This window comes from Bidens hawaiensis, unplaced genomic scaffold, assembly GCF_021521415.1.
Source record: "Bidens hawaiensis isolate Kalapana, Puna unplaced genomic scaffold, B.hawaiensis_p1.1 tig00015446_1, whole genome shotgun sequence".
NCBI lineage: Eukaryota > Viridiplantae > Streptophyta > Magnoliopsida > Asterales > Asteraceae > Bidens > Bidens hawaiensis.
Genome location: NW_027492378.1, coordinates 424482 through 448317, shown reverse-complemented (window position 1 = coordinate 448317; position 23836 = coordinate 424482). Strand labels below are relative to the sequence as shown.

At 35.2% G+C, this 23836-nt stretch overlaps 2 protein-coding genes across 2 annotated transcripts; one reads left to right on the top strand and one right to left on the bottom strand.

The window, feature by feature from the left end:
- The first annotated feature begins 7716 nt into the window (after positions 1 to 7716).
- On the top strand, positions 7717 to 8879 carry LOC143549161 (uncharacterized). The gene is made up of 3 exons (XM_077040136.1): positions 7717 to 8031; positions 8098 to 8332; positions 8401 to 8879. Exons 1-3 carry the CDS (start codon positions 7822 to 7824, stop codon positions 8877 to 8879), a joined length of 924 nt encoding a protein of 307 aa, XP_076896251.1. The 5' UTR covers positions 7717 to 7821.
- Positions 8880 to 10723: 1844 nt separating this feature from the next.
- Positions 10724 to 16724, bottom strand: LOC143549160 (auxin-responsive protein IAA9-like). Its single transcript, XM_077040135.1, has 7 exons — positions 16545 to 16724; positions 16111 to 16376; positions 13650 to 14174; positions 13353 to 13579; positions 11284 to 11425; positions 11139 to 11200; positions 10724 to 11039 (listed from the first exon to the last, which is right to left on the bottom strand). Exons 1-7 carry the CDS (start codon positions 16722 to 16724, stop codon positions 11002 to 11004), a joined length of 1440 nt encoding a protein of 479 aa, XP_076896250.1. The 3' UTR covers positions 10724 to 11001.
- Positions 16725 to 23836: the final 7112 nt, after the last annotated feature.

Sequence of the window (23836 nt, the reverse complement as noted above, 5' to 3'; positions counted from 1 at the left end):
CAAAGCATTCACGAAAAGGTTTTCAAATAAACATTGTTTCTGTAAGATATAATGTTATGCAAATTATATTTTGATAGGCATGTAATAACTGAAGGGGATATCATTAGTAGACTCTGCTTGCCTAAGGTAAGTAATTCGTACAAATCCCAATCAACCACAGGACCCGTTTACTTACCGGGAGAAGTTTGCCAGCGTGATAGAACCTATTAGGCCAGATCATGCTATACCAAATGTCACACAAATACAGATATGATTTCAAAATACAAATATTCACAAACCTAATCAAGGTTAAAACTAGACTTAAGGTCTGCAATCTAATCTAAGAAACACCATCAAGGTGATCATTCGAACCTTTTGGTTTATAGGTTTATATCATTCACAATCAAGAAGGTTGATCAATCAATCACACCGACGGTACATGTGAATACGTTAAACCTTCACAAACAGTCAAAACAAATTTATACTCTGTAAGATGAACATGTTGTTTGTCTTATGGAGTCAGTCAAATGTTTACATGATATTACATGATCTCTAAAACGTTATAATACAAATTAGAGAATAAAACAACTCAGACCGAATACACATGTGTCTGGATCCAAACATAACTGTTCAGCCTATACAGTCAAAGGCTACGTGGCCGCGTGTTAACAATCATATCTAGTTACGTGACTCGGAGAAACTTGTGTGTGTAGGGCAGTGTTACAAATAGCGAAAATAGAAATATTTCTGCTGAGCTTGTTAAGAAAACTATATTTGTGTTATGATTGCCATTTAAATAATTTTTGAGTCAAGCGTTTCACCAACACATAGCTGATGTATTTTATTTTCCCCAATTGCTGATATATTTCTGCTGAACAGTCATATCTAACACGTTTTGCTCTCATGAATTACGGGGACTTTCTGAAAATTCTCTGGATGTTTTGCTTCGGTTGACATGCTATTAGAAGAACTTATGAAAATAAACTCAACACACCCCATGATGAATCAAGGCATGGCCATGCAAGAACATACGAAGAAAAGAAAAATTCAAGTAGCACAACATGTCCATGTTAATCTCAACGCACCCCAAGTTGAAAGTAAAAAAGGAAAAGACAAAATAGAAGGTTTCGAAGCTCAGCATGGCCCATGTTCAACCCAAGTACGTCCATGTTGATCCTACAAGAGAAAAGACAAATTCGGACTCTTTTGGACTCACAAAGGCCGTGCTCAGAGGTCAACATGGCCGTGTACTCTATCCTACTGTACCATCTGACAATGAGCATTAAATATTATAGGACAAAGTGATCAACACAGGCCGTGTTGAGCCCCCAGATCAGCCTACAAATTAAATGCTCATCTTCCATATTCAACACACCTTCAATAGCATTAAATCCACTTCACCCACCTCCTTTCACCACCATTAATAAGGGAATTATCCCATCTATACACCCTTTGAAGATAAAGAAGATTAAGTTCTTAGAATAAGTCATTAGCATCAAAGATTAGTCATTCAAATTGGTCAGATTGTTCAAATTTGATCATGTTTGTATCTATTACTTTGATGTATAACATAATGCTTACTATTGACTAAACTTTCATATTATCATCTTGGTTTATAATGAATCTTAATTGAAGTTTAATAATATTGGCCAAACATGTGATTGGTTTATAAAAAGTAAAGGCTATGTTGTAATTATCACTTGATGAAGATGTTAAAATACTCTTAAAATTTACACCAAGTGTCGAGCTTGACGATAAGCCGGGGAACTGCCACTCTTGTGAGGCCTTGGTTAATAAAGATATGAACCTTAAAAGAGACACCAAGTTCCGAGCTTGACAATAAGCCAAGAAATGCCACTCTTGTGAGGCCTTGGTTGGTAAACTATAAATCTTTAAAAGAGACACCAAGTGTCGAGCTTGATGATAAGCTGGGGAACTGCTATTCTTGTAAGGGCTTGGTTAAATAACATGAATCCTAATATGAACATGTACCAAATGAAGTATTAGTAGTATTTGAATCATCTTAAAATGAGAATGTTGACAATGTTTTGAAAATGGATTGTTGAGGTTCTTCCACTAAAACGAAGTAATCGCTTGTCAAGTGAGTGTGCAACATAACCTATTTTAATCAACCCTTAGATGGTTATTACATGAGTTCTATAATTGTTCAAGAGTTGTGTGGGTTAATACTTGGTAAATCAAGGTTGATCCTTTACAACTTAACTAATCTTAATTGGTATTTTAAGTATAATACAAAGGTTATTTTTACTAAAATATCAAGGACAATTCACTTAGTAATTTAAGGGGTTGTCTCGTCTTTAAAGTAAGCTATTTTATAAATACTTAATATAAACCACTTGCTTACATAAATGATGTTTTAGTGGAGGTCATGAAGTTATGCATATCTCTTTCTTAGAATAACATGACTTCGGAATAAAGTGTTATTCCCACATTTAATCATTAAAGCAAGCTCATATCACATGTTTACTAATCAATTGTTAAACCAAGTTAAGAGGAGTTTTAACCAAGATGATAGACTTTTATCCTTGATCATTTCTTTCAAAAATATAAAAACCCAAAAATATTGTTTTTAATTTATGCTTTTAAATTTCTTTTAAGCTTGCTTGTCAAACCAAAACTACTATGATGTTTACTTTCGGTTAAAATAGATACAACGATTTAGTAGTAAAAAATCAAAAGAGTGTATCCGTGGATCGATACTTGGTTCTTACCTATACGATACTATATATGCGATGTGTACACTGGTTTAGTTAAGATAATAATCATTTTTATAAATTTAAAACTCGACATTGTGTGAAACAAACCTTTTGAAAAAATAAACACTTTTTCACTACACCGTGCATCGTATCAGGATGCGAGATTATAAATAGGGGTTAGCACGCAAATAAGAAAAACTAACTGACCCCGTTAGCTCAGTTATTGAGAAATCAGTTAAGTGGGTTAAAGTAACTATGTAAACTCTGTTAAATCTAATAAGCCAAGTTATTACCAATAACCCCGATAGGTCCGTTAGACTAAACTAACAAGTTTGTTGTCAAGTTAACTCAGTTAACTTCGTTAACCAAGTTAGTTTAGTTCACTAACTTATTTAGTTCGGTTAGTCAGTTATTTGAGTAATTAATGCACGTATATGTTAAAAGGTTAATCGTGCTAGGTTAAATAAGGGGATTACAATTAATACAAAATGCTTAAGGATCCAGGTGAGTTCTAGCCCCCTTTTTACCTTTAAATGTTTTTGAGGCTATATGCATACTCAATAAAGAAAATAAAATATGAATGTGACATGTTTTATATGAGAAAGTAAACGGGTAAACTAATAATAAATGTATGTAGCACTTTTATGTTAAAGCTATATGAAGGATGTGAGTAAGTCATGACGTGGACATCAGAGAGGTCGTAGTACCTTATACTTGTCCACATCATGAATGCTCATGGGCAGTATGCAAATGATTATATGATAGACAAATGTTCCTTTTATTGACATGAGTAGACATTCCTTTTATGGATATGTATAGATGTTCCATTTATGGACATGATGATGTGTTGTAATGGAAAGGAAAGCACACACATGAACATAATAATGGACTAAAAGCATATACTGTGTTAAGGGCATGTGTCGTTATTGTAATGTGGTCTAGCTATAGATACAAGGTACTGAACGTGGACATAATATACGTGTATGTGGTCTAGTTATAGATACAAGGTATTGACTGATAGAATAATGTGTGTGTAATATGGTCCAGTTATAGATACTATGGTAAGGTGGTCCAGTTATGGATACTATGGTAAGTTGGTCCAATTATGGATACAAAGGATAATGTGGTCCAGTTATGGGTATGATGGTAAGGTGGCCCAGTTATGGATACAATGAATAGGTGGTCAAATTAGGGATATTAAGTGTGGTACTTAATAAATACGTACGTATATGTAGTATGATTGCATAGTATGGCAGTTAATGAATGTATACAGATACGTTGTGTGATTGTTTGGTCCAACTATGGATACTAAGAGAATAGATAGCGTATATGAATGGTGTGCATGCTCCGATATGCATAAAGAAGACAATGGTAAGAATGTAAACGAATGTGGACGAAAGAAAGGTCTTGTAAATGTATCTTTCGGATACGAAAGAGTCACGTGTCAGTTGTTTTAAATTAATCATTTATGAAAAGAAAGAAATGTTAAAACACTCTCAGTGTTAGCTGACTTTTAGTATACATGCAGGTATGGTTGATGACGTGGTGAGCTTAAGGTGCGTACGAGGCTATCCATATTAAGGATTAGATTAAAGAAAGAAGTTAATATGTAAAATGTTTTAGTTTCTGCTGCAATCGTATGTGCTTCCGCTGTAACGAACTGAGTTTATGAGTAAATCCAGCTAAAAGTAAGGTGTCCAGGCTTGGGGCCTTACAAAGTTGTACCACCCTTAGACGTCATTGTCTAAAATTGTAGGAATGTGCAAAAAATGATTTAATTGATTTTTGTTGAACTATGCAAACGGTTGTGAATTCACTAGTGATGTTTGGTCGGCACCACATGGTTTACCAGAATCCTACCTTTGTGTCACCGCTCATTGGGTTGATCTGGTTTCTTGGCATTGATGAAACGCACCATCGCGTTTGAAAACTTTCCGTATCCACATACCATTGAAAACTTGTTTCAAATTCTAGATGAGGTAATAACGACTTTTAACTTGAGGAAAAGAAATATTTTCAATGTCGTTTGATAACGCAACAACAATACAAAGGCGGTTAAAAAACTTTACTTAAAATATACACCGCTTTGCTATGGAAAGTCTTTTTCATGCTCGATGCTTGCCATATTATTAATTTGGTTGTTCAAGACGGTCTTGCCAATGAAACCATCAGCGGAGGTTTGAAATGCTTCAGATATATGTTACTAGATGTTTTCAAAAGTGGGAAAAGAAGACATCTTGAATAAAAAAATTATTGCAAATCAGTGGAAAGAAAAGATTTTGGGCCGAGTTGGGACGTTCCAACCCGTTGGAACTCAACTTGTCATATGCTCTCGTGTGCTTTTGCCTAACAAGAAACATTACAAGCATTTGATAAAATTCTTGTGGATCGATGCGAAACCGATGTTTCCGGACGGTGCTTGGGTAAATTTCGGTTATTTCATGAAGTTTCTTGATGTTTTCAAAACCGCAACCACTAAATTGTCGAGGGTTTACTATTGGTTTTTTCTCTTAGCGGAAGAATATTATTGATACGAAGAACAAAACTCACTCCGGAGTTTGCCTAAAGGATCATTTGGGCGTGGTGGATCGTATACAAGACAAGACAGGCTTTGAAAATGAAATACCCACTTGAACGTCCAATTCATTATGAAGAGGTGGAAGAAGGACTATCTTCTGGGCTATCGGGTGAAGAAAACGAAGACGAAGATGACTAAGGTTGTGTTTGTTTTTGCTTCAAATGTCTTCAATAGGCTTATGTCTGTGGGCGCACAGACATAAGCCTTTGAAGATGGTTTGTTTAAAAAAAAAGATCTTAAAACTCCTTCTATTGTCTTAAGAAATAATCTATTTTCATTTGTCTTCACACATCTTCACAACAAACATATCCTCCTATCCACTCTCTGGACATAATACGATGCTCAAACCCTAACCGTACCCACAGCCGCACATGTAGCCGGCCTGCCGCACCACGTCGCCGGACACCACCGCACTCCACCTGATCTTCGCTCGATCACCAGACACCCATATCGCCGCCTCTATTTCCAAGGTAAACCCTAATTTCCTCTCAATTGTATAATCATTCTTGCATACCTTCCTCTCTAGTAACTTATGGCTGTGGAACTATACGATTGTTATCGTTTATGAATGAAGAGAGATGTTAATTGTGTGCTAATTGTGTGTATAGATGTTAGGGTTATGGCTGCGTTTTTGGTAATTGATGGATTAGTTAGGGTATGTAATTATATGTTTGATATCCTTACAATAGCTTGTTACAAACTTCTTCAAATATGATTATTATCATTGAAAATAGTCATACTTGTTAGAGATAATAGGAACATGTATTTGTAAAACAGAAATTTGGTTCCTTTTGTTGATATGATACTTGTGTTCTTTCTATCAAAGATTGAAACTTAGGAAGACTTGTTAGGATTATGGCTGCGTTTTTGGTAATTTTGTTATACTTTTGGTCGGTTTGTTAACTATTCGTGTTAAATTGGTTAATGGGTAGACATGGCAGTTTGTTAATGGTATTGAAACAACATAGTTCTATACTTTTATTAATTGTAAGTTTTATTATTCTTTTATTTACGAGCACTAGTTCTATAAACTAGGTTATTATTTTTAGCATTAAAGAATCATTATTTGTGATTTAATTCTTGATGAAAAATAATGATGGTCAACAACAATGGACGGATGAGGCTATCAGATGCATGTTAGATACATGTCTTGAAGAAATAGGGAAAGTAGGTAGAAATGGACAAAGCTTGCGTAGAGAGTCTTGGGATAGGTTAGGAAAGAAACTTAAGAAAGAATTTGGCATGGATTTGTCTCAAAAGTAGCTTAGAAATGCTTTTGATACTTTGAAAGCAAAATATGTAGGATGGTGTTATTTGAGAAACAAGACTGGAAATCTCTACAATCCACAAATAAACATGTTCACTTTAACGCCTCAAGAATGGGAAGATTTTAAGAATGTGTGTTTTTTAAGAACTTCAATATCTTGTCATATATTAATAAGAATAATGAGAATAGAAAAGTATTTATTTTAGTTCCTATTAATTTGGCGCAGGGTCACCCAAGGGCGATGTCATTGAAAACGTTACCATTGCCTCATCATGACCTTTTCATAGCTGTGTTTGAAGGCCTTAGCGCAAATGGTAGTAATCAATGGGCATCTACACAAGTCCAAACACTTTAGATAGAAGCTACTAGTGTTCATTTAGAAGATGATGACGGGGACTCTCATGAACAAAGTTATCAAGATGAAGATCCGACCAGTAATGAGGGACCTAGTGTTCGACCCAATAATAAGGCTAAACCCTCTAATGATTCAGAAGTTAGGCCCAAGAAAAAGGCTAAAACCTCCATTACCCTAGATGACTTGGCTAGTGATATGCATGATGCACTTAAGTATATGGCGAAAACCATGGCAGGACCATCGGTTGATGAATGTTATGAGAAGTTAAAACTAGTTGGATTAGATCCTATAGATCCCTTGTTTTTGGCAGTATTTAATATTTTTGGTCAGTCAACACAAATGAGACAAGCATGGATGACATTGCCATCGAACCCTGAGGTGTTGAAAGAGTGGATTAAGATTACAAGGATGACATTCGAGATGTTCAAGTAGAGAGGGATATGAGTATGTGTTTTGTGTGTTTGGTGTAATTTGAACAATTATGTGTTTTGTTTTTTGGCTGTATTTGGATGACATTGGCATCGGACCATTATGTGTTTTGTGTTCTAAACAATTATGTAATTTAAACTATTATGTGTTTTATGTTTGGCTATTTATGACAAAAGTTTTTTGGCAACAAATAGGGTAGTTTTTGAGCTTTTTTTGCTTGTTATTGACAGGTTTCTCATGGATTATAATCAAAAGTTGTTGCTCCTCATTGTGATGTTCTTGTTTCTTCGATACTTTTGGCCAAGACGTCTTAAAAGAAAAAGAGATAACACTTCGGTTATGTCCGGACACCATTTTACTTTAGAGTTGTTGCAAGGGAATGATACACAATGCATTGAACTCTTACGCATGTCGCGTGATTCATTTGTTAGACTTTGCACACATTTTAGAAAAAGGTTGGTTAAAAGATAGTAGACATGTATCCCTTGAAGAAAAAATGGCTATGTTTTTTATGATGCTTGGTCACAATCAACGTTTTTCAGTTGTTAAGCGTAGATTTCAACACTCGAAACAAACAATTCATAAGTATTTTCATGAAGTATTGTCAAGAATGATGGAGTTTGCTAAAGAGGTTATAGTACCAACATCTTTTAATCCTAATCGAAATATTCCGGGTCATCGTAAGATATTACGACAAGCTTTTAAGGTACATTATACAATTACTTTGGTAATTTCTTTCCACGTGTATTATTAACTATTAAATTCTACATAGGGAGCAATTGGTGCACTTGATGGAACTTTGATACATGCTATTGTCCCTATTGAGAAACAACATTTATATAGAGGAAGAAGAAAATGCGATTGTTATCAAAATGTTTTGGCCATATGTGACTTCAACATGATATTTACGTTTCTCGTGGCCGGATGGGAAGGAGTGGCACATGATTCTAGAATATTGTCCGAATCTTTAACAAATACAAATGCACTATTTCCATTTCCTCCCTCGGGTATATATTTATGATTTTAACTTTATTATCTATATTATATACTTCGAATATTGAATTGTGTCTTTTAGATAAATATTATCTATGTGATGTTGCGTATGCACACACTCGAGGATTTATGGCACCATATAGAAATGTGAGGTATTGGCTAGGAGATTTCCGTCGAAGGCGTGCATTAACCGACAAAGAAAAATTCAACCATGCACATGCAAAGCTTAGAAATGTTATTGAACGTGCTTTTGGTGTGTTAAAGGCATGTTTTCCAATATTAAAGAAAATGGCTCCCTTTTCGTTGATTACACAACGAAATATTACCATTGCATGTTTTGCGCTTCACAATTTTATACGGAAAGAGGGTTTAAGCGATGAGCTTTTTGATGAATATGATCACCTAAATGTACCCCTTCAAGATGGAGATGAACTTGTACAAGATGGTGGTGAAAATAGAGAAGAAGAAGTACCACGTCATGGAAGTTCAACGGACCGTGAATTCATGAGTCAACTTCAAGAACAAATAGCACAAGACTTAATGCAAAATAACGTACTTTGAGTTTATTTTGCTTTTTTTTTTTTTTTTGGTTATTGATACTTGGTGCTATTATGGTATTTTTGTATGACTTGAATGTTTAATGGCCTCTATCTATTATGGTATTTTTGTATGACTTGAATGTTAAATGACTTGAATATTACAGATTTCGAATGTTAAATCATTTCAGCTTATGCAGACGATATCCAGTTTATAAAACAAACAGTATTATCTTTTCAGATTGCAGACCTTCAGACCACATCTTCAGTTGCAGACATGAAATCAGATGAAATCAGATTGTAGACAGTTTTTGTCTTCAAAAACAAGCAGCACCTAAGAAGAAGAGTTTGAAGACGTTTGAAGAAGTTAAGATGTTTAAAATAAATGTGTATTTGTTCTAGCCATGTTTTATGTAACCGGTTTTTATGTATTTGGACCCGAATCACCCGATCAACTTTAATGTAACTTGTTTTTATATATTATTATTAGTCTTACTTTAATGTAACCGGTTTCCTTTAAAAAAGATAATTTTATTTTCTTAAATAACCACTTAAAGTCATAAATCATAAACATCTATAAACAACCATTTCATTTAACGACGAACATTTTATTATACAACGACAAACTACAAACATTATTAAGCATAAAATCCAAAATAACAAACATCGTTCGTCTTCTTCATCCCGCTCTCTGCAGTCCATTAAGCTTTGTTACTGGTGGTTGGAGTTGCATAGTTGGACACCTCTCCCGCTTTCATGGCGTCCAAACGTTTTTTTCAGGCAATACTTATTGATATGCTTTTAGAGAGTGGAGTTCGGCACCGCTTTCAGAAACTTCCACGGTACTTACACCGCACCATCTCCTGTGTGTCGGTGATAACACACAAGTCATAGTGCATCAAAACCTCCGGGCATCTTGTGGTTTCGATTACCATAACATCATCATTGCTTGCCATGGCTTGCTGCTTTAAGCGAATTTGCGATTTAAAGTGTGTTTTAGAGTTAGAGAAGTGGTTTAACTAATCCTAAACATAACATATATATTTATAGTATGTGTGTGTGTATAATGCAGTCAAAAATCAGTTCCAACGGTCCAAAACAGCTATATGGTCGTTGGAACCGGTTTCCAATGTTCAAAAATGGAAAACCCGACGTACCCAGTTTTCGGGTATAACTCAGATCTGGTCCTTACCCTACCCAGTTTCACTGGGTTTTGATTTTCTCCTGTCGGGTCGGGTCCGGTTCCTACCTGGTTCCTAAAAAGAACCGGTTCCATTTTATACCCAATTTCAAAAAACCCAGTTCCTACCCGGCTCCAGGTATTAAAAAAAACCGGATCTGTGCATGTCTAATATCTTTGTTACGTGCTCTCTTTATTATTAGAGCTAATAATGTAAATAAGTACTTACGGTTATACTGAAATCACGTTTTTGTGGTCAGGTTAAAAAATTTGGAACATTTCTTATCTTGAAACAAGTGTAGTTTTTAACACTACATTTCTTATTTTGTAACAAGTATAGTTTTAAACACCATTTTTTGTAAAAAAACCGGAGGGTCATGGATTGTGTTTTTATACATGATATGATACTATTTTAAAAAGTTATTTTACATGTTCTTTTAACGATTATAAGTGTTGAGACCAGCATGTTATAAATTAAAACCAAATATTTCAAGCATGCAACCTTTTAAACTTAAAAAACCACAAAAGCATAACATAGATAAAACCCATAGTCTATGGTTGGTCTAAAAGGTGCAAATATTTCCCTATAAAAACACAAAATTTGCAACGCCTAACATAGTAGCATTAATAAATCACTCATAATTTTAGATCAAATTGCAAAAGATAAATATTTTTTTGACACAAACCAACAAGCACAAGTCTAAGGAGTGGTTTTTCAACATGTCATGAAATCACCACTTTCATCAACCAGAATGAAAATACTAATTGAAAATTAAATATTCTCCTAGAATAACAATATTATACTAATAGGAAAGCAATTATGAATCATAGTTAACAGGAAAGTAATTAAGAAACTGTTCATAGCAAAATCAACTTTCCAGTTCAGCAGATACAACCAGAAAGCTAAAAAGAAAAGCACACCTGAGCCCAAGCCCAGGCCCACATCTTCAGCCCATCGGTGCAAAATCTAGCTTCTGGTCTTTGATTTTTCTGAAGCTCTAGGAGCTGTTTTGTTTTAAGTTTTAACATAATAAACAGTTAATTAAATAATTAATGATTGAATATCAAAGAAATTATTAATATTGTGTCATGTTATACACATACCTAAACCGATGGCATCAGAACCCTTCATGATCTTCAGCCTCTTGCACGAGCCGATAAACATACTGTAACAAACAAGAGCATATGAATGGAAGCTACACGACTAGTTATAAAATGAATTACTAAAGAGATATTTTTGAATACTAACTCCCAAGGAACATCGCCAACAAGCATCCAATCGCCATCTTTATCCTCGTACGTAAGAACATATCCCGATCCATGCAAAAGATCCCTTAATTTGCTTTCACTAAGGTTTTCCCGTCCTGGGCCTCCTTGTGGTCCACATTGACCTAAAGAATATGAACAAAAAATAAATAGAAAACTATTATAATGGTTATTCAACATTCTAACACCCATTTATAGTATTTTTGATAATGTGAGAAACTGTTACAAGAAAACTCATACGAACCCACCATGGTCTGATTTTCAAGGAGGTTAAAGACAGAATACTAATGGAAGCCGATATGAACCTGACACCTCTAGCTGTAAGCAAGCCGAGCCAGTGTGGGCACGGCCTTGGCTCATTTATCTTAACGAGCCAAAATATTGAGCTCGAGCTTGGCTCACTTATCATACTTTATATTTGACACATACTGATGATATACAGAAACTAAAAGTAATATATGTAGCATGCACGTCATATAGAAGTTATTAACCACAGAATTCAATATAAAGTTACTAACTAAAGAATTCATAATTTATATATCATACAATTTGAGTTCTAATTTTGGTTAGGGGTGTATAAATGAGCTGAGCTGAGCCCAAGCTGGACTAGGCTTAATCTCAGTTCGTTTATTATTTATTTATTAGCTTATATATATATTTATACATATTTTTTGTTAATGATTTTTATACATGAGATATTATAAAAATTAACAGATAACTTATATTGTGTAGTCATTTTATCATAATTTTATATATTATAACAATAACCATTATGAAGTATATGTTAAATAAATTAAATAAAAATTACATAAATAATAGGCTCATTTAAGGTCTCGAGCCAGCTGGAGCTCAACAAGTAAAGCTTAGGCTCGTTTATTAAACAAGCTTATTTTAAGGCTCGAGCTCGTTTAAGCTCGGCTCCATTCAAGCTTTTAACGGGCCGGTCTTGAGTAGCTCACAAGCATTACACCCCTAATTCGAGTTATAGTTTATATATATTTAAACGAGGCAAATGAGAATTTTTAATATCAAGAGAACTTTCAGAATTTTTTTATTTCCATCTTACTAATACATTAAAGCAAGATGATTCTCTCCACATGTCCTTATTCTAGCCTATCCACATAGGATTCCATGTAATCACATTTTCGTATTAATAATTTCCACATATTCACAATTGTTTTTAATCCACTAAATTAAAATAAGCATTCCAATTTAATTCAATTAATTCTACAATTAAATCTATTTATTCAAATTAATGCAATTAACTCCATGATTAAGTCTATTTATTCCAATTAATAACCACCTTGTCAACAATTTAATTTACTCTTGAGGAAAGAAGAAGAGCCGGTGAATGGTGATCAAACCGAATGTTCTTTAAGTTTTATTAATTTATTTATTTATTTATTAAGAAATGACATGAAAATGCTATAAAAATATAGAAATCTCTGAAAATTATTTATAAAAAACACTCTAAAAGAAAAAAGAAAAAAACGTTCTTTAGAACAATTAGGAACATTTAAAAAAATTAAATAAAGCTGTTTACAAAGAGATTTTCGAAAACTTAATGTGATACAATTTAAAGTTGGTATGTATTTGTAAACTTAGTTTTCAATTAATATTACAAAATCTTTTACTAATATGTGTTTTTTATTTTTTTTCAGGTCTAATGGTTCATTTATGTTATATTATTTCTTATTCATTGCATTATTTATTTATAACGTATTTTCTTTGTATGTTACAGATATAGTTTAACATCTTTTGTAACATCTGAGGGTAAAAAACTTATGTCAAATATTTGTGTTGACTGAATACGTAGTTTATATTTTAAATTGTTTGTTGATATGTTTTCCACCCGTGTGTAACACGGGTTATTATCCTAGTTTTCATTAATGTCAAATGGCTGTAAGTTATATATGTATTAAAATTTGGGCTTTAATCTAAATGAGCCAACCTTGGCTCGAGCTCACCTTCTTTATAGACCAAGCCCTTCTCCACTCGGCTATAACTACCTTCCAATCTTTTATAGTTGCAGTTAATATAAAAGCTACTAACCAATGGTGAAACAAGTAAACATTTTCTCAAGGGCCGAAGAAAGTTGCTGATAAGTAGAGTAGCCTCTAAGATCCACCTTCCTCAAATATGGAGCACCATCCATGCTAACTTTAACAAACAAAGCACCCGAAGGCGGCTTTCCATCCACCTCATCATTGTTCTTTGAACTCGTGGCCAATATGTTCTTGCGAAATGACCTAACCGGAGGCCAACCAACCACTTGTGCCCTGCAAATTCCAATCCAAATTAGCAACAAATAATCAAAAACCTCATAATAAACAGAAATCATGTTCTTACTTTGCAGCAGGAGGATTAGAGGTTTTCACTTTGTTAGACTGATCACCTGAAGATACGATTCCATTAGCATTTGAATTGCCAACAAACTTCCCTTGAATCACAGATTTCGAAGGATCTGAATCCGACCCAGAACCAGAAAACAGCCAGTTTCCTTGCGATAATCCTTTGATTTCAGAACAACAGCTGTCTATAGCCTCAGTAAAGATCCTCTTGTGACCAGAAACGGACGTTTTCGTCGAAGACGAACAAATCCCATCAACAGAAGGAAGCAAAGGAAACAACGGTTTCTCATCCGAGCTTGTCAAACTGCTTTCAGGCGATTGAGATCCAGGAAGACCAAGCCTTAACTCTGTCGCCTTAAGATTCAGACTATTTTTATTCACTTCTGAGATGCTGGAGCTGTCAACCGAAGAACAGTCAGATAATCCCAAATAGTGAGTGAATTTAGCGTCCTTCTGGCCCCCGCCCCCTTCGATACCTAACGGCTGTGAAGTCATCAGATACTCAGACTCCCCGATTCGCCAGCTTCAATAAATCCCTAAATTAAATCACAAGACGATGATATACATTTATTTGCCCTAAATTAAATCAATCAAATTTAGGGTTTTGAAACAACGAAATAAAAGCAAAATGATGTAAATTTGAAGCATCCGATGGACTAAAACTTACATGAATCATATCATAGATTAGTTTAATCGCGGATCTTTAAACCTCTAATTAGTTCATGGTTAAATTTATTTATCAGATGAAATCCAAAACACTAAAGCCACTGATAAAGGAAGACTCTAGATGAGCATTTATTTATTAATAAATATAAAAAGTAAAAGCAAAAAACATGCAATAAATGAGCAGAAATCGAGAACAGCATTTTGCCAAAGGAGTGTAGTAGAGGATGTAATATAATATAATAGCAGCGTGCATGTTAGTGATTTTGAAAATAAAAAGCATAGAATGCAGATCTCGAGTTTATTTAAATTGAAGGAAGTAACCTGAAGAAAATGAGTGGGCCGGTGATCGTAAGAGCAGCGAGAGTCGTCGGAGGGAAGTTTAGACAGACAGAGAGAGAGAGAGAGAGAGAAGACAGAAAACAAAATAAAGGGTTTGTTACCATCACCTGTGTGCTCTCAAACTTAAACTTAAATCAAATTAATTTAAAATAAATTAAACAATTAATTAATTTTTTTTTTAATAAATATGGACAAATAGATTACATCGAAACAAAAGGCAAGCGGGCAACAAGCTGCGCCGCTACTCCTTTTTGAATCGCAAAACCCAATCTTTTAAAAAACTATATTTGCTGATCTTGGAGTCATAACATTACTATGCATGACCCGCTGAACACGGGTAAGTAGCTCCACAGCTTCAGGCGCGAGGAAACCAAAAGTGTCAAAAGGAAAATGAATAAATACATGTTGGTTGTCAAGACACGCCTAAGTTGATCTTCCCTAAGCCCACCAAAGGAGAAACCTATGTTAAATCCACACACACGTGTTTCCCTCCTATCCATCCAAACACCAAAATGTCAGCTGGTCGAAAAGATGATCTTCCCTCCGACGGGTCAGTCAAGAAATTCACAGGTGCTTCTTTCTTAACAGAAATTCCAGCTCGCCTGAATATATCAAAGAGCACATCCCAAATCAGATTGTGTCGGTACTTGAACCCCGGGAGCTCTTTACAGTGCACCGCGTGCTCCCCATATGAGTCTAAACACGCCTTACGACAAACAGGACATATCTCATCAACCGGAAATAGAGGAATCATGAGGCGATACATAAGGATACTACGATACTCCACTGGAGACATATGCTAGCCTAACCCATCTATAGGGATAGCAAGAAGAAAATCTTGAGCATGTGGTGCTTGTAGACACTCAAAAATGGCTTTTTGTCTGCTTGTCATGTTAAAGTGTGACTCCATGTCGTGAACAATTTTACTAAAAAGAGTGCTCGCCAATGCATGCTGGCCTTTAGAGGGGGCGGTCTCTTTGTTAGAGAAACTGCTAAAATCGACGCTTGGAATTATATCACGAAGACAAGCCAGAGCACAAGAATAATCAGAATCCATCCCACATATACCACTGTCTCGCAAAATGTGATCCTGAAGCACCCACGATTGGGCTCTTGAGGCCACAAACGCATAAGAGGAAGTCTCTACTGCCGAATACAACCCCAAACCCCCATTCTTAATGGGTAAGGAAGCAAGTCGCCATTGGAGGTCTCCAAAGAAAGGACCTCCACAAACTACAATGTCCTCGATCGCCTCACGCAATCCCTTGTCAAAAAACACCGCTGCCTCCATCATGTGTACAGGTTGGCATGTTCTCAAACCGAAGAAAAGTTTAGCAATACCCATACATGATCGAAGCAAAAGTAACTCACTCTGCGGGTCACCAAGTTTTGGGAGAAGACGCATCAAATCAACAGCATTAGTAGCTCTCTTCTTTGCCAAACCCTTAATAAACCCGGTGTCTTTACTAACAGCTCCCCCAAGAAGCTTCACCCCTAATAATGGTCTCCCGATGTCAGCAGGGAATAAACCGTTACAAGACTTCGTACCATCACAAGAAGGCCAAAATAGCTCAGTTTTCTTAATATTCAGTTCAAGACCCAAAGTTGGACCCGTCACCTTAATGATATCCAGCATTTTAGCCACCTCCATTGAATCTCCAATGACTGTCCCATCATCAAGATACCAGGCATGAAGAAGAAGCTTGCAATTGTCTCGAATCTGATGCACAAGGGGGTGTAAAACAAGAGAAAAAAGAAGTGGTCCCAATGGGTCTCCTTGTTGATCCCCTGTGGTGGACCAAATATTATCATCCCCAAGATATAGTCTTGATGGTTGCCCATATAAAAATTCCACCCACAAGGAAATAGAAAGGCATCTGATCCTTACCTCATGAAGTAAAGCTGATCTATCCACCATATTAAATGTATTAGAAAAATCAACTGTAAGCATTGCAAGAGACCCATCAGTGTGGCACTCACTCAATACCCTGTTGGCGCTATGTAATATGGCCTCCGCACCACCCGACACACCAACCCCAAACTGGAAATCATTAAGGAATTTGGTCATTTCTTTGCCAACCCCTTTCATAGCCACCTTAGAAACCAAACGCCTCCATAAATGTAATAAAATCTCAATTCAATTAAAAATATTACATAACTAAAAACATAAAAATAAAATAGAAAAAATTACAAATTTTGTCCTTTTGAATACACAAAAATATGGATTGGGTCATTTTCGAAAATGAGTTTCACTCTTTATTCTTTATTTGTATGTTTTGCTCGATTTTTGTCCTTTAAACTATCGATCATCCAATGATCCAGTTAAGTCTTGGCATGTGACAATCATATGAGGGCAAAAAGGTAATTTCCAACCTTTATTATTATTGTTATTATTATTATTATTATTATTATTATTATTATTATTATTTTTGTTGTTATTATTATTATATAAAAATTTTAATATTATATTTTAGAGATTGTGGGCCCCTGTCATTTTCATATTCAGTTTCTTTAAATCAAGATCATCATCATCAACCCATTTCAACTTCAACCTAACCCTAACCCTAACCCTAACCCACCACAACTCTTGCCACCATCTACAGCCGCCACTTACCCCACACCACTTCGACCATGATCTTCATCTTCATCAAACCCCTTCCCCCATCATTAAACCCTAACCCACCACTACATTACTAGCTTTCGTTAACAACTGTTAATAACATATGTTTTTGTAGGTTTAATGACAGTACGGTATCGAAGTCGCTTATAGTGACGTCATACAGGTAATGGTGGAGCCAGTGGACGATGACGGTTTATCCATATCTAACGACGATTTGATTACCGAAATCGTGGAGGTGGACGCCAGTAGCTTCTTAAAGCTCGATTAAGGAATTGATTCCTGTGATCCGTAAGGATTTGAGTTTGCGAGCATGTGAAGCAAAGATGTCTAGATCTATGGTTAACAATCTGAAGATGAATTTCACATAATTAGGGGTTTTTAGATGGTACTTGGTCAACGAAAGCGTTTTGGCCAACAATGGTGTTTAGAAATTAAACAAACAGGTAACCAGCAATTAAAGCTTGAAGTTTCATTAAGCAATGGTCAGCATAGGGTTCTGAATGTTCAATTTTCCGTTAACAGATGTATGAGGGATTTGAAATTGGCTTACTTGGAATGGGATTGTGTTGCTAACGCTTGGAAAATCACTTTATTTTGGTTTTGACCTAGGGCTAGGGTTTTAAAATTGTGATTATTATAAATTCCTGAGATATGAACTGGTGTTGGTGGGTTAGGGTTAAACGGCGGAAGAAGAAGAAAGGGGTTTTGATGAAGTTGTTGTTCAAAGTGGTGGTAGTGTTGCTGCTGCTGTTGTAAGCGATGGTTGAAGATGATGGCAATGGTGGTCTAAGTGGTGGCGGTGGTGGGTTAGGGTTGTTAATAGTTTGATGATTTGATGAAGAAGAAAATGAGTGGGCCCAACAACTTCTAAAATATAGTATTAAATTTTTTTGTATAATAATAATAATAATAAAGGTTGGAAATTACCTTTTTGCCCTCACATGATTGTCACATGCCAAGACTTAACTGAATTATTGGATGGTCGTTAGTTTAAGGATAAAAATCGAGCGAAACTTGCAAATAAAGGATAAAGAGTGAAACTCATTTTCAAAAAGGACCCAATCCAAAATTTTGTATATTCAAAAGAACAAAATTTATAAGTTTTTTCAAATAAAATACCACAATTCAAACCAAATACGAAAATCTAAACTAAAATTCAATTATTATATAAAATGTAGTTAATTAAATATTATTTTAAAATTATACTGTTAAAATTAAATTAACAGTTAAAAGCTTTGACATTTTCAAAATAACTTAGTAAAATAACAAAACAACATAAAAACATTAATAACAAAACACACACAAAAAATATAAAATAAAAATAAACCAATTAAGTGAAACCCGACCACAACAATCAACCTTCGGACCTTGCAAGTCTCAAACTAGAACACGACCACTAGACTAAATGCTATTGTTGTTATATCTTACTTTGCTAACTTTAAAACTTAAACTACTGTTCATACCGAACGCCGGTTTTAATAATATATATAATACATATAATTACACAACCGTGTATAGGATTTACTCGCGTGCTATTATACGTTCTTATAAATACTGACTCAACTGTGGTGTTGAGTGACACAATATCGTGTATAAGTTTTTCTTTCAGGCCAAATCCTCAAATATTTCCTTGATGGTAAATAGTTGGCAGAAGTTCAACGTATTCGTGAGAGTAAGTCATGTATCATGGATCTTTACTAGAGTGAAAGTGATATTTATTAGTAAATTTGTTTGAAAAATGGTATATAGTATATTCTCGAACGCACACTCAGGATGGTCAAAAACAAAAGGCATGTAAACTTTAGTGATGTCAAAGGTTATATCGCTTGACCTTTGCCATTGACGTACTTGTTGGGTGGTGTTTGCATGCAAAGTCCTTATCATATTACAAGAGAACAACCGATGGATGTATGGATTGTGTGTTCGTCTCGCTTTATATGCTCGACTTCAAACTGTAGTTTGTCACAATGAAGATCCATCACACCTCATAATAACCATTCGCATACCTTCACATAACCTTGTTTCCCTAACACCTGGTCACCTTTTAATCTATTATAATAGTTACGATTGCACCACTTGGCTCCAGCATTCCTTTCATTTCAAGGTGCTTAAATAAGGGGAAATTCTCAAAATAGCTCTTTAATGGTAAGAGATTCTAAATTTGTCCCCTCAAAATCATTTTTCTAGATTTGTTCTGTTAGGGACTCAAGTATTGCAAAACACATATAAACATAAATAATCTGTAAGAGCAAATAATAAACGAAGATGAACACGCAAGATTTACGTGGTTCGGTCGATTGACTTACATCCACGGTCTGCAACCATGATACTTTTATTGTTGCTTTCTGCCTCACTCGTGATGAGGAATCACAAGTACAAGGCTAAATATATATAGATACAAGATTAAGGTTTTCTACTTGCTCACCAAGAAAACTAATATGGGCTTTAACTAAAATAAAGCCGGCCGGCCAACCCATTTGATCTTCTAACTTCCTACTCCATAGTTCTCTTGAATCGGGTCCAAAAAAATCGAGCCTCCACATTAAACCCAACAATCTCCTACTTGGAGGCTTGATAATCTTCAAACTGCCTTTCGCTATAATCATATGTACTTCTTGTAATCTTCCTTATCTTTTTGGTTGCAGCATCTTCTCATCAGTTAACCTGAAGGCCCACTGAAGCTCCCCCGAACTCCAACACATAAGTCATGGCCACCACTGCTACTGACTCGTTCTCTATCCCTACCGGCTCCCACTTACACAACCTGCCGAATCCTGTATTACACTGAGAACAAACAACACCCTCCAATATATAATGAGACTAACAAGTAACCAAAAAGATCGCTTGAGTCGCCTCTTTCTCAACTTGTTACTCTTATGTTTACACGGGTATTCCAATATACCCTTGACCGAATCAAAACCCGATTGAGCTTGCAACTTGACCTAGCTATGAATAATGGCCCAGATTCAATTTGTCACTTGACAATGAACCAAAAGGTGAATCGCTGATTCCGGAAACATTCCACAAAGCACAGAATTCCATCTCCAACATTAATACATCTTATTATCAATGCATTTTTGGCAGCAAATCCGATAAAGAAGTAACCTCCAAATAAAACAATTGACCTTAATTGGGATACAATTCAACCAAACATTACCCTCAACTGAGGGCGTTCAAAGCTGAATATCTAGACTTTTGGATAGTGGATTTCACTATCCGAATCCGAAATTGCGGATATCCGAAGTTTGGATATCTGAAATTTCGGATATCTCAACAGGATAGTGAACCGGATATCCGAAATATCAGAAAAAAAATATTAAGAACAACTTTTAAAAATATTTCGGTTGTCCGAAATACCCAAAAAAATATCCGAAGTATTCGAAGGATCTGAAAATTATCCAAAATATCTGAAAAATTATCCGAAATATCCGAAAATTATTTGAAATATTATCCAAAATATCCAAAAAATTATCCAAAATATCCAAAAATCTGAAATTTATAAATAATATTTATTATTATTAGAACTATCTAAAAATTTTCAAAATCACTATCAAAATCCGAAAATTCGGATATCCGAGATTTGGATACCCGAATTTTCGGATAATTCGAATTCCGATTTTCGGATATTTTGGATACAGATTCGGATTTTTTTGAACACCCTTAACCTCAACTGTCAAATGATTCGAATTGTCAAATCCAAATTTATTCATATTTATTTATTTTATGTAGAATATTATTTATTAAAAATTGTAAATGGTTATATTTCTAATAGAAGTAAAAAGCAGAAAAAATATGGAAAACGATGAGTTCGTTATAATTTTAAGAAAAATTGGACTCTATTAATCCAAACTATGGACCATTGGCCAATAATAATCCCAACTAACAATCTGACTAGTGACAATCCCAATTTTCAGTTTTGTTACCCACAACAATCCCAATCTAACAAATAGTTAACTTCGTTAAGTTTTGTTGATTTGACGTGTGACGTGGCGATTACATGACAATAGTTTATTTTTTTTAATGATATTGCATTAAATTAGTTAATTATATTTATTGTTTATTAAAATAATTATATTTAATAAATATTAAAAGAAATAAAATGGGACCCCCACCACTAAGTTCATCTTCAACCTCCATCCATCCATCATCATCCTCATCCTCCTCCACCCTCCACAACCACCATCACCGCCACTGATCATCTTCTCCCGTGAAAATCAGGTTCGCTCACACTTACAATTTTAGAGCAAACCCCTTCTTCTCCGTTAAACCGTTGGTGTTCTCCGATAAACTCACCAAGAAACCATATATACCGTCACCACCACACTGGCCGACCTCGAACTCGCCGGAAATCAGACGTCATCTCCAACCCATCTTCATTGTTGGTTCGGATCTGCTTATAGCGAAGGAGAGTCGACCCAAATCCGAAAAACGAGTTAGCCATAGATGTCCAGATCTAAAAGACGAGGTGGCAGAGGATGTTCATATTTGAAAACTGGTCCGATTCCGGCGAGTTATAGGTTGGCCATTATGGTGAAGTGGTGGTGCCGATAGAAATTGGTCGGAGCTCCGGCGAGTTCGAGCTTGGTCGGTGATGTGTAGTGGGTGACGGTGTATTCGATTTCCCGACGCGTTTGTCGGATAAAACCGTTGGTTTAGCTGAGAAGAATGTTTTATTATCCAGTCGCAAGTATGAGCGGACCTGATTTTCACGGGAGAAGATGATCGGTGGCGGTGATGGTGGTTGTGGAGGGTGGAGGAGGATGAGAATGATGATGGATGGATGGAGGTTGAAGATGAAGTTAGTGGTGGGTGGGTCCCATTTTATTTCTTTTAATATTTCATTAAATATAATTATTTTAATAAACAATAAATATAATTAACTAATTTAATGCAATATCATTAAAAAAATAAACTATTGCCGTGTAATCGCCACGTCACACGACAAATCAACAAAACTTTATGAGGTTAACTATTTGTTAGACTGGGATTGTTGTAGGTAACAAAACTGAAAGTCGAGATTATTACTAGTCAGATTGTTAGTTGGGATTATTATTGACCAACGGTTAATAGTTTAGATTAATAGAATCCAATTTTCCTAATTTTAAAACATGCATATGGTATATATATAGGGTGCAAAGAGCAAAGGGAAAAGTGGAAAACATACCTTTTACCTAAAATAAACAACCACCATTTCCACCCTTGCAATATCCTCAGGTGTCACACTCACTCACATCCTCGCATTCAACAAGAAACAGCACGTCAACCTCCATAACCGTATCCACACCCACCCATAATTCATAAATACGAACCCAGAATTATGTCTACGTAGTAGGTACCATACCCGATGTCCCTGTTTCTTTATAATGATCTTAATAAGAAAATAAATCGTGTTAATTATATGGTAACCGCTGAAGGTTTAATTAACTACCAACAGTAATTTGTAAGCGTATAATTGATGTGATGTGCGAGTCCCAATCATACGTTTTTGCCAATTTTTTATCGACGACTGAAACTTTCCTTAACACTTGAGTAAGCCTTTATGAGATGGGACGACAACCATGCATATTGATTTGACGCGCCAGGTTTAACTCTGGTGGCGGATCTAGTAGAAAAGTTAAGGGTTAGCGCGAGATAAAAAGAATTTTGTTATGAGGTAACCGATACGCACATAAAACAGAGAAGAAAAAAATTACACTAAAACGTACATCACCAAGAAAGTTGAGGGTAGCGCGAGTCAACCCTCAACCTATGCTAGATCCACCCCTGCCTGCTTGACTCACCCAGAGAAACCATCAAGGAGAAAACCTACTACGGTGAGAAAACTTTCTTGAGTAAGGTTTCAAACCTGAAACCAAAAAGATCACAAGCCTTAGAAATCATCTCCATGCGACCATGCTTATGGACCAGAAGATCAATCGCTAAACTTATTTAACAAATCAATGATAATAATAGCTATTTCTATCATTAAATCATAAATATATAGCAAATCAGGGATATATAATAACCAGTGGCGGACCCAGGATTTTTGGACAATGGGGTCCTATTTTTTCGGTGTTAAAAATTTTCGGGCCGGTCATTTGGGTCGGGTCTGGTCGAGGCAAATAACATAATAAAAAACAATATCATAGTAAAACACAAATATGTGTGTATATATATATATATATATATATACAAACTCTTATAGTTGTTCCATGTGACTTTTCATGTTTTGAAAACGAATGCAAATAGCTCTATTAGCTCTATTCTGATATAACAAATGCGAGCATCATTCGTATAATTTCATCTCTTTTATTAACATGATAAGATATAATTGATTTTAATCAATTTTCTTATGAGTATTACTAGAAGAAGATGATGGCTTATAACTTTCTTTTCAATAATCCTTGCATAGTTGGCCCTAAAATTCAAGTTTTTAATAAAACTAAATCACAATCTAACAACAATATGATTATACAAGTATACAACATACAATTACCAATATAAAATCAGTCAATATTATATTAGCCCTAAAATTACTATTGTTTGAGACAAAATCAGAGGGGAGCTGAGAGGAATGAAAG

Excerpts from the sequence above, each read along its gene's own strand:
- LOC143549160 (XM_077040135.1), bottom strand. The coding sequence starts at position 16,724 with ATGACCAAATTCCTTAATGATTTCCAGTTTGGGGTTGGTGTGTCGGGT. Across the intron at positions 11,426-13,352 it reads GTTTACTTGTTTCACCATTG|GTCAATGTGGACCACAAGGA; the intron begins GTTAGTAGCTTT and ends CATATTCTTTAG. Across the intron at positions 11,040-11,138 it reads TTCTGATGCCATCGGTTTAG|CTCCTAGAGCTTCAGAAAAA; the intron begins GTATGTGTATAA and ends AAAACAAAACAG.
- LOC143549161 (XM_077040136.1), top strand. The coding sequence starts at position 7,822 with ATGGCTATGTTTTTTATGATGCTTGGTCACAATCAACGTTTTTCAGTT. Across the intron at positions 8,032-8,097 it reads TATTACGACAAGCTTTTAAG|GGAGCAATTGGTGCACTTGA; the intron begins GTACATTATACA and ends AATTCTACATAG. Across the intron at positions 8,333-8,400 it reads ATTTCCATTTCCTCCCTCGG|ATAAATATTATCTATGTGAT; the intron begins GTATATATTTAT and ends TGTGTCTTTTAG.